Genomic DNA, 12,381 nt, shown 5'->3' on the forward strand with positions numbered 1-12,381 from the left:
GCAGAGGGACCTTTCTCTCTCCTCTCCCTCTACCTGAGCCACGGTTTGTCACTCTCTCTTTCTCTTTCCCTCCTTCTCTCTTCCGTTTCCATCCTCCAGCGAAACTAACAGGTAGAAAGAGAGACAGGTGGCCCGACGATGTATTCATGATGCCGGGTGCGATACGACAATTCTGAACTCCACGGCCAGTGTCCGTGATGACTGCCCCGCGAATTGACGTATCTATCCGATTCCAAATTCGATGTCGCGCCCAACTTCGCCTTGTGTCTTTTGTAATCAATCAAAGTCTCTAATAGAATTAGTTATTGGTGTGATACTTGATGACAAAGTGCTCGAGTCAGAATTGTGAATCTTTTCGCAATTGCATAAATTAATCGACGAATTTATATCGATAGGAAGTTTAAAAATCGTTGAATAGTGAGAAAATAAAGTGAATCGAATCACGATTGTTTTAATTGATTTGTGTAAGTTGTAAAGTGAAAGTGAAATTTAATGATTTCGGTCAACGAAGAAATTAATTCTTTAACTAAACGTCAAGAAAATTCACTTTTTCATTTAACATATAAGAAAAATATAATGCGTTTATGAAATTTTTAACCAAAAGATTCTGAAAACGTATAAATCCTTGGTTTCGCGCGCAAAACTGTTTTATCTTATTACGTTCATAAATCTGTATATTCTTCTCTTAATTAAAAATAAAACTCTTGAGAAAAAAAAAGAACAACGGAATGAATTTCAAATTTACTTTATGGGCTATTGAAATAATTATGAGTCAATTTTGTTAAAAGATATCTCTCCGCATTTTTAAGTCCTATCAAAATGACAAAATATTAATGAGCCATGTGTAGTGATGTTCTCATGTTTCGTGAGTCTCTCTATTACATCCGATTAACACGTAAAAGATAATTGCTTCGTGTGATTTTAATGTTCTGGAAGTGGAACTCTGTGGGGAGTTGTATAAATTACACGGAAACGCTATGGGTTAATAATTCACGCGTACGAATTCACCAAGTTCAAAGCAGATCTCGAGGAAAACATCGCTCGTGATCCGAATCAATTTTGGTTTCTCCTTTTCAGCTAGATAATGGATATCGACTGTGGTGGGTTTTATCGAATTCTGTTAGCTGGAAATATTTACACGATAATACTGGCATGGGAGTCGATGGGAAATGTCGTTGCATGCATCGCTTTGTTCACAAATGACTATATACGGTATTGTCGTTAATGATTATTCTCGCTAGTTAATATTTGTTTCCGTTAACAAGATTGAACTGTTACGAACTCATAGCTTTCTATCTATAACCGACTAATTTCCAGTCAAAACAGCGAATTAATATTGAAATTAAAGATAGATTATTGATATTCTGATTAACACACAATTAAATTTTAAATTGCATTATATATGCAAATTATACAATATATACAAATATATGTGTATAATATAATAAAAATAAGATTAAGATTAAGCTATCTAGCCATTATAAAAAATTGCACATACATAAATAAATTAATAGTACACAAATTTTTTGCTATTTTTTTGCTATATTTTACTCACAAAAATATTTCTATTACTCCAACTGTTAAAGACTTAAGCTGGCCGCACACGGTACGATTTTTCATACTAAATCGTATACGAGACATTTAACTAACTATCATACTGGCTATGCAACTTGAAATTAGGTGTGTTGCGTGCTACTATACGTCCTAGTATGATAGTTTTGGTAATAGGTTTGGTGCCTTTTTTCACTACGTGATTTCTTGCTAGCTGTAAAACGATAATAACGATAATAACTGTCAAAAACGCGAAAAATTAAAATAACCTACACTTTATATAGAGACAAAAGATATATATTATCGTTCGACGAGTAGATTATTACATTATTGTACAACGGACTTTATCTCACATTACAATTAACAATAATCTGGAGGATTTTTTAAATCTTGAAAAATATATTAAAGTATCTAGAAATTTTATAAATAAAATAATGTACCAAAGAAAATAAATTTCTTTATATTTTCTTTATATTTGTGTAATATTTGAATGCAGTATTTTCTATAGTATATTGTTGACTTGAATATTATTTCATTTGGTGATGAATAATGTATGTCAGATAACCATTTCATTTATGACAGAATTTATTTCGCATTACGATTGCCTACTATTATCTAGAGAAATTTTAGAATCTTGAAGAATTTGAAATCACCAGAAATTATATAACTAAAATATTAATCCAATACGTAAAAAAATCTGCATGTGTGAAGAAAAAAAAAGGTTATTTTAATTTTTCGCGTTTTTGACAGTTATTATCATTATTATCGTTTACAGCTAGCAAGAAATCACGTGTGTGAAAAAAAGCGCCAAACCTATTACCAAAACTAGCATACTAGGACGTATAGTAGCACGCAACACACATAATTCAAGTTGCATAACCAGTATGATAGTTAATTAAATGTCTCGTATACGATTTAGTATGAAAAATCGTACCGTGTGCGGCCAGCTTAAAGAAAAATCATGTTAGAGTAATAATAATAGCACCGCTTTCTACTCTTCAGTAGAATTTTCAAACTTAAAAACAGAGATTTATAATGTTATAATCATACGTTGAATTCACGTGCGAGCAACGCGACAAAAATGGTGTGCTGCACACAGGAAACAGGTCTCATTTACATTTCTTTTCACATTCGCGATCCGGTGAGCTCGTCGTTGATCGACGTATACAGTCCGTACACCCTTGTCGCTCAATTTATACGAGATATATAACGCCGCGACACGCCCCGGAAACTCACATTTCGTGAGAAAGGAAGCTCGTCCTCCTCTTCTGCCACCCCGTCCTACTACTTATACCAGCGATAAACTTAAGACGAATACCTTTCTGGCCGCGGGACGATAGATAAATAGAAAGTGCGGCTACGTGATTCGAATAGCCGCGAGTATAACACGTAAATTCGCGTCTTCTTTTCTTTTATGCCTCCCCGCGGATTACTTTCGCGATTATATATTTCGACCTCGGTGTGTAGCCTTTGAAAGATAATTTTCCGTTGGGAGATCAAATTCTCTGATTCACTGACAGCGATCGCGAGAGATCGATCGGACAAATGTCACGTTTTGACAAGGCGGATTTATCGCAAGAGCTTTCGCGGTATATATATAGAACATAAATAATAACTCAACTCGGTCAAATAGTATACGTTTCGTAGGAGATTTGAAACATTTCAAAGTCTACCTTTTAAAATTAATGTCATAATCGAGAGCTATAGTTATGTCAAAATATTATACCTGACCGTGAGATAAGAAATGTTACATTACAACTTTTGACATTATAGCTTGTAAAATATTTATTTGTCACGTTGATTCTTCCAATATTTTCGTCAATTTCTTTTATTATTATATCTGATTACAATATATTTGCTTCATTTATTTCAGTATTAAAAAGAAATTGGTACGAATTAAATTTGTCATTTAGTTCCAGTAAATTCAACAATTATTTAATTGTACTAAAAAAGGTATAATTAAAACTAAATCTTTTTTTAAACTAAACCAATTTTTTTCCTTATTGTTAGTGGAAAAGTTCAACTGCGAGATCACGTAAATTATGAACGTTATGACGTTAAATATAGAAAGGATATTTTTAATTTTTACTCAAAAGATATCTTCAAAATCTATGGAATATATATCGATTTCAGATCAAGAATACGCGACAATAAATATAGATTTGTTGAGAATATCAAATTTTTTTCAATTATTAATGTATTCGATCAATAATATATACATAAATATTAATTATCTTTGAGTGTCCTTTAAGAAACCGGATTTCTATTTCTTGTCTAATAGCATCACTTATTGTTAGATAGAGATACGCTTTTATTGAAGCGCATTATTATGTAGGCATAGACGTCAGCGTTGCTGAAACGAGCGTCCAACCGTGACGTTTTATATGGCTTCCTCCTGCATATGTAAAAAACGACAGCGATACATACACCAATAGTATTAGCATAGTCATTTACCGACGATCTGTCGCGGTTCTATTTCCGTCATGTAGAATTTCGCTATTTTACAACGCATAATCGCTTACCGCAATCTCGCAAATTCCATGATCGGTTGTTCGCACGCGACAATTTTCGTAGATGACGCATGAAAAATACATAAACTATTCTACAAAATATAATATTTGTTTTATTTAGTTCATGTATTGCAATTGAATAAAAAAACCGCGCTACAAAAATTTATACGTCACACAAGTGTAAGATTTTCCCAGAATATCGTGTTTTTAATCATCTTATGTGTATATATATATCGTTTATTTAAAATTTAAAACGTCAGAAGTTTGAACATAAAATCTTGAAATCTGATTTTAATATCTTACAGTGTTGTAAAATTATTAAATTCAACTCAAACGTGGACTAAGGTCGTTGTCCTATAAAATCTCAGTCTATGTTTCACTTGAACCTTAATATATCTATATCTTTTCATAAATAATAATATACATGTATAAATAATACAGGCCCAGATTAGAATGGCCTAGATAGTAAGAGCATTTTATTGCCTAGGACGAAAGACGACAATTTGTAAAACCAAGGATTTATATAAATAATTGGGTTAAAATTTCACATGAAATTAATTTAACGAATCGTGTTTTCAATAATAATATAAAGTACAATATTTATTAATAGTAATAATTAATGCATTATCAATAATTTGATAGAAAATTTTAAACGGTTGTGAGTTTAAATTTAGAATTTGACTCGACAGTAATATTGTATAATTTAAATCGTGTAGGACCGATATATTGAACGACTATTTTACGCAGACAAATATCCAACAAGCGTAACGAGGATTAAAAGATAAACTCATTATTTATTTCATCAAATCAAATTATATAACAATAAACTGCCAAATGGAGTAACATCGACACTCAACTTCTCATCGATCTATAAAGAAGAGTCCGTCATAAAAACAAATCCACGACTAAAATGCTGATCGCTAGCGTATCCAACAATCAACCGATCGCTCCTTCATCATCCGTGAAACTACGACGATCCCGTCGATTGTCGTCCACCAGAGGATTAAAGCAACGAACGACCGCGAGTGTTCCGAAAGATTCTTTTCCTCATCGAGATCTCGATCGAAAAATCGAAAGTCCTTGGTCAATGAAAGAGAGGAGTATCGACGAGGACAATGTCAGAGATGGGCTCTCGATAAACTGGGAGATGAACGAGAGAGTCAGTTTAAGCAGTCGTTCTAGCCCTGGATTGGCAATTCGTCCTGACGGTAGAAGAGGCATCGAGTTTAGCGAGAATCGCAGGAGGAACGTTGACGGTAGATCGAAAATCGGTTCGGAATGCTCGGAACGCGAAATCAAATTCTCATCAACTGGACCGACGTTGGAGCTGATGAACGTGTCAGGATTCCCTGGGTCGAATGTCGACCGGAAACATCGGGGCGCTTGTTCCATTGACGTGACGGACGAGAACGTTCTCCGAAGCGATTCGAAATATGAGATCGGTATTCTCAGTCGCGGCTCCGCGACTTTGAGGAAGCAAAGGCGGCAGGGCGACACGCTGAGGAAAGATAATGGCGACGCGACGAAGAGGTGGACCAAAGACTCGATCTCGAAACGACTGGAACTGATTCACGAACTTAACCAGAAGATATTGGCTAACTACGAGAGGTTTCAGCAGAGATCGAGCCGTACCAAGGACGCAAAGGAGAAGACTGTCCGAGATAAAATTGATACCGAGGAACACGTTTATACGGAGATCAAAAAGAAGCATAGAACGAGCGATCGGAAGACTCGGGATATTCTTCAACGCGATACCTGCGAAAAGAAATCTTTCAAGAAAGATTCTAGACGGACGAATACCGATAAATCGTCCTTTTCGAAAGATTATCACGAGAGAATCGATACTACAGATCGAGCAGAAAAGAAGGATAGATTCGATCGAAAGATTGTTCGTGAAAATGTAAATTTCAGTATGGCGGCTAAGGAAAATTTTTCGTACCAAGCAGAGGAGAAGACGCAATTATCGAAATATCCAAAATCAAAAGAAAAGAAAGGACGATTGTTGGAGGAAAATTCGATTTTCTACGCTAGCGAAGATGTATCTTTGAAGGAGATGGGATCACTCGCGACTGGAGATTGTCTGGAGAGCTCCAAATTGTATCCCGAGAGCTGCAATCCACGTAATAACGAGACGAAAAACGACAGTCCAATGGAGAAGACGGAGGATTGCGTTTCGCGAAATCGATCCGAAATCGATTCGCAAAAAGACATCGTTGAATCGCGAAGGGGAAGCGAAGACGTCGCGACGGAGGAGAGGATTCTGGAGTGCAAAATCCTAGAAAAGCTGGACGAGACGATCGATCGATTCGATAGCGAGAGGACGCGGCTATCGTCGGGAGACAGCAACGAGGAGAGGGATAGCTTCAGCACGGACTCTATACAAAGTCGAAGCACGAAATCGAAAGAAAAATGCACGAAGGATGCCGCCAGCTTCCTGCAGGATACCTTCAATTCCTCCTGGGACTCGGGAGTCGGCGTTGCGAACCTCGGGAACGGAAGCGGATGGGTGAGGATACACACCGGGATCGAGAGCAGCCTCGTCTATCTTACTCTAGACACCACGGCTAGGGACGTCTGCAGGGACATGCTGCTGGGAGACGACTTGTCTCTGTTTGTCCAGGTAAACGGGTGCCAGTTTCAAACGAGCTGATTGTCGTCAACTTGCGCGGTTGATATTTGTCTCGTGAGGGGATGAAACAGTTGGAGATACGAGGAACAATGTAATCTCAGAACAAATCTGATCTTTCATGACTTTCGAAAATATCTTAATAAATACAGAGATCACACATCTCACGAAATTTTGTTTCTCGTTTTCGTTTTAGAACAAACGAAATCTTAGATCATCGACATTACAACAATTTTATAATAAATAGTATAGAGTAAACTAGGGCATAATAGCCATAGGCTGTAATTTTTTCAATAATCGCTACATAGCGCGCTTTTTTAGTCATTATCAAAGATAATTGATATTTACAGTAGTTTATGTGCGTACATTATTCGAAATAATGTGAATCTTATGTCATATTTTTATTGTACTTTTGACTGCCTGCAAAGTTTTTCATTTGTCCACTAAAAACTGTTGTAACGTCGAATAAATGACAGTTAAGCTATCGTAATCGATATTATAAAGATAATTTGTTATATGACCTATTTATTATAAAAGTAATTTGTTATATGACCTATAATTTGTATTTTCGTTTTCATTATTGTTTTTATAAATATTATGGCCATCTTTTCCTTAAAAGTTGGATAAGATGGCCAATGCTTATGTCGTACTATTTTGATAATATAAAATCTCTATTAAATATTTTCCTTTTAATTTCGATAATATTACGTAATTTAAGCTTCAGTGAAGATAATATATGTCAAACATTATTAAAAAATAACAAAAATAAAAGTATGTTTTTTTGCATTTTTAAAAACTATGGCCATCTTACCCGAGTTTACCTTATATATTTCTTAATTTTTAATCATTTAACAAACTTTGAAGAGAAATTAAAAATGATCCGCGTGACCTATAGCTTCTCAAAGATAACGATGTACGCGCGAGCAATCAAAAGAGGCCAAGATTTAAATAGCTGGTTGGCTCGATGAAAGAAGTTTTGGCTCAATGAAACCGACTACCTAAAGCCACCGAGCTAGAGTTAACTTTGGTTTCCGTAAGAAGGACGCTCGTTCTTTATTCCGCAGACCTTCGGCAACGAGGACGTTACTTTGTTATCGTAATTATTAATTGGCCAAAATTAATTATCTTCGACATTAAACTAACATGAAATCTTTAATACGTATTTATAGCTGCTTCGAAAAGCAACAGCACTGAATTAAAAATCTATATTCAAAGGAATAACAATCGCTTTTGTCAAAAATTTTATCTGTCTGTATAAAGCTATATATTAATGTAAACAAATCTTTATTTATTTATTTATTTGTTATTAAGAAAACGGAATTAAAAAACCTTTTTAGTATACAAAATTAAATTTAAAAAAACAGACATTAATAGATAACAGAAATAAAATAAAATTTGAATATTGCAATAAAGTAATAACATAAGAAATAGAATATTAAATTATATTTAATTTACATTGTATGATGAAGTCAATAATAATCCCTTTATTGCAATAGTAATATTGATTTCTCGAGTAAACACGAACCGGAAAACAAGTAATGTTTGACTGAATTTATTTCCTTGTATAAATTAATCTTTCTCGTGTACGCTTTTTGTTCAATATTTCACATTAAAATTTGTAATTAAAACTTTTACAAGCTACACTTATTGCAGATTAAATGTTGCGCAAACAAAATACAAATCAAAAAATTACTTATTAACAAATAAAATTACATTTTATTTATAAAATGTTATATCAATACAATAATGCATTTAAATCATTTTCTTGGTGGTTCTTTTAAAAGCTGTTTGAAAAATCTAAAATCTCTGTCTCTTTCTAAAAAAGAATATAAAAAATATAAATTAATTTATAAAAATAATATAAGCAATTTTCTTTTTCTCTTTAAAGATTATTTGTGCTTGCAGTATTTATGTCCATTTAATTATAAAATAATAATGAAATTATTATAATTAAATCTTTAATTAAAATATATATAGAAGTAATATCATATTTCACAATCATACGAATACATAATACTTTTGCACAATTGAAATGTACCTCTGTAATTTCAGAGTGTTCAGGATATACATATATTGTTTTATTTATCAATTTTTACCATATGCATAAATGACATGGAAACTGTTAATGTGCGGTAATTCAATCCATTCTGACGTATTTTAAACTCACTTGTATTTTTGTAAAATAGATCCCTCGCCAATTATTTATATTGTCCGTGTAGTTGAGTAGCTTTTATGCGGTAGAAAATAAATCCGACATTCCCTTGAATTTTAGCCACGAATTGTTTTTCATTTTTGAAAATGTAAATCTACTTAAAAAAAAATTGCATTTCACCATCTCTTTCGAGATGTATGTTTAATATAGAATAAACTCGGGTAAGATGACCATAGTTTTTAAAAATGCAAAAAACATACTTTTATTTTTGTTATTTTAAAATAGTGTTTGGCATATTATCTTCACCGAAGCTTAAATTACGTAATATTATCGAAATTAAAAGGAAAATATTTCATAGAAATTTTATATTATCAAAATAGTACGACATAAGCATTGGCCATCTTATCCAACTTTTAAGGAAAAGATGACCATAATATTTATAAAAAAATAGTGAAAACAAAAATAAAAATTATAGATCATATAACAATTTACATATCTTTATAATATGTCTAACGTCGATTACGATAGCTCAACTGTCATTTATTCGACGTTATAATAGTTTTTAGTGGACACATGAAAAACTTTGCAGGTAATCAAAAGTAAAAATATGATACAAGACTCACAATATCGTTATTCCGAATAATGTAATACACATAAACTACTGTAAATATCAATTATCTTTGATAAGGACTAAAGAAGCGCACTATGTAGCGACTATTGAAAAAATTACAGCCTATGGCCATCATACCCTAGTTTATCCTTCGTTCCAAATACTTGACTAAGATAAGGACTGAACAATTACTTATTATATATTATTATATATGTTTATTTATTTATCTCGAATAAAGAAAAAAATACCGTAGTTTGCAATCACAGTTGTAAAAGATATTCTATGAAAAGTCGAAGAATCAAGTGACACCCGGTACATAAAACGGGTGCATCGGTTCACGATCGCCATGTGCTAGCGGAATTTCTTCGTCACCGAACCGGAAGAGGATCGTCGCTCAAAGTTCCGCGGGAGCAGTAGAGGAGAGGCTGAAGCGATATCGTTGCGAGGAATCTCTATATTTTCGACGCGCCGGAGATATTAAAGGTTCGCCGAGGAATCCAGCGTTGCAACGCGACGTTTTCGTCGATGAAGAGTTTTTCGATCGAGCCTTCATGTTGCAAACAAACTGGTCGTGTTAAAAAACGACCCATATCCACCGGATGTCTTTTCGGTCCGATATTATACCATCAATAGCCTGGATAGGTCGAGCTTATCTAAATTTATCCCGAAAGATGACCACCTACGTAAGCATGCAACTTACATATGGCGAGTTTGGTGGAAAATATAAATATTTTCCACGCCTTCGACGTTTGAATTTGATTAGAGAAAAGGCAGAGTCGCAAAATATTGAACCCAATATATTATATATTGCTGTGACAAATCTTTCTGTATAGTTGACCTGATATTTCAAACCCCGAAATAACATCGGTCAATATTGACCCAGATCAATCTGACTATTTCGCAAAAACTTTTGCTAAACTGTCTGCGTTTCCCTCAAGGCACTTAGGCATTAGTCACCGCAGCCATGCTACATCGTAATGTTATTAAGCGAGAAATTACACGTAATCTTCCTGCACATGCAAATACGCTAACGCTGTTGGCGTAGCAATACGTGAATATATACCACAGTATGCGCTGACCCGAATAGACATTGTAACTTCGATAATTAACCGGATAATAAATTATTACAGAGTACAGATCTATTAAACCTTGACCGACCCTATTATTCAACGCCAAGTTTGTGTACATTTATTCAATAGTGTCTTCGAAATCATTTCATAAGAATAATAATGGTGAGATGATAATAAAAATAAAACGGATCGCGGCAAATGTTGTAGGAATTCAAAATCCAACATGTAACATGCTGACTGAATGTAGCAAAACGAATCAAGTATTATTTCCACGGGAGAATCTCTCGGGATTCGCGGAAGAAAGAGAGAGAGAGAGAGAGAGAAACTGCCAGTGGAAGGAGCCCGCTACTAAATCGAAACTCCGCGCTCGTCCAACGATTGTTATTGGCCGTGGAAGGAGATCGATGCGCGAGTGAAGAAGTGCAGTTCATGAAAACAAACGAAAGATTCCGTGGATCACGAAATCTCCCAGGAGATGATTCCAGTCGGAGTAGCAAGCGAAAAATTTTTCGATCCCGTCATAGGAGATGAAAATAAGCGTAAGCGCGATCGAAGCGCGATCGATATATGCAGATTTTTTTTTTTTTTTTTTTTTTTGCCGAATTTGCAATACCGAGAAGATAAATCTATAAACCGCGATTAGATGTTTTTCAAAGCTGTCACATATAAAGACGTAAAAAAAAAAATAACGTTCCATTGAACAACACGTGAGATTTAACCCTTACTCCGTATTGTTATTTTTGGCACCTTCTAACTGTACAGGTGGGTCAGCGTATTTTCGATAAGTTTATTAACAAATAAAAGTGTTTTTAAAAATCTGAAAAAAATGTATATACCTTCTTTGAACATTCTAAATAAAGACTAAAATAATAAATTTGACAAAATAATTTACTTAAATATATTATTTTATGATTATTTGTTTTCGAGAAATTGACGTGTTGTTAGAAAAATCACAGACAAAAAATGATCCATCAGTACGGAATAAGGGTTAAATCTACATACAACAAAGATACGAATCTTCGCTCTCCGCACCTTTTTGTCTCTCCAAGAATAAATTTCTGGTCGAATAATTTAAAATCTTTTCTTGCTTCGATCCTGCTAGACAGTCCGCACAATAATGAAATTCAACGAACGTATAATGCGGGATTTATCGTCACGAGGAGAATTGGTATTCCTGCCGAACGGAAATCAATCTTTGAGAGTGGGAAATCATTTATAGCATTATATATTCTTGTATTTCCGCAGTGACTAATATATATTTCCATTTATATACACATTCTGTTAGTTTAAAAAAATAATAGCTAATTTAATAATTAATTACAAAAGAAGTTTCTTTACAATATAATTTTAAAAAATTAATTAGAGATAAGCAAAATTAAAGTCTTTTTTTTTAAATACATTTACGTAGAAAGTTTAATTTTAACCTAAACCTATTCTTATATTTCCGTTGCGCTGACTAATATATATTTCCATTTATATATATATATATATTCTGTTATTGTAAAAAAATAATAGCTAATTTAATCATTAATTACAAAAGAAGTTTCTTTAAGATATAATTTTAAAAAATTAATTAAATAGAGATAAGGCAAATAAAAGTCTTTTTTTTTAAATACATTTACGTAGAAAGTTTAATTTTAACCTGTTTCTTACAATTATCTCTCGCGACAATTGATTCAGAAGTTTAACTATCCTTTGTCCAAAATAGTGATTAATATTTCAAAAAAAAAGAATAATATGTAAGACACATATTTCAGCCAGCAAGTACAATAATTAATTACAAAGGAAGGTTCTTTATAATCTGAAAAAAGTAAATGAGAGCCAGAACTGGACTCTCATTTGCCTTTTCCTTAATTTATTTC

General features: G+C 33.4%; 1 protein-coding gene across 3 annotated transcripts in view; it reads left to right on the forward strand.

Moving 5' to 3' along the window:
• Positions 1–12,381, forward strand: part of Phlpp (PH domain leucine-rich repeat protein phosphatase) — a 102,049-nt gene that overhangs the window by 20,023 nt on the left and 69,645 nt on the right. Inside the window, exons 1-2 of one of the 3 annotated variants that reach the window (XM_072911560.1) lie at positions 205–464; positions 4,736–6,681. The exons of 1 other annotated variant lie outside the window; for it this stretch is intronic. In XM_072911560.1, the coding sequence (XP_072767661.1) occupies positions 4,972–6,681 (1,710 nt within the window). In that variant the 5' untranslated portion in view covers positions 205–464; positions 4,736–4,971. Of the gene's footprint in view, positions 1–204; positions 465–4,735; positions 6,682–12,381 lie in introns of those variants that run through there. One more of the 3 variants, XM_072911561.1, reaches the window with a different exon arrangement.

Source organism: Anoplolepis gracilipes, chromosome 2, assembly GCF_047496725.1.
Source record: "Anoplolepis gracilipes chromosome 2, ASM4749672v1, whole genome shotgun sequence".
Taxonomy (NCBI): Eukaryota; Metazoa; Arthropoda; class Insecta; order Hymenoptera; family Formicidae; genus Anoplolepis; species Anoplolepis gracilipes.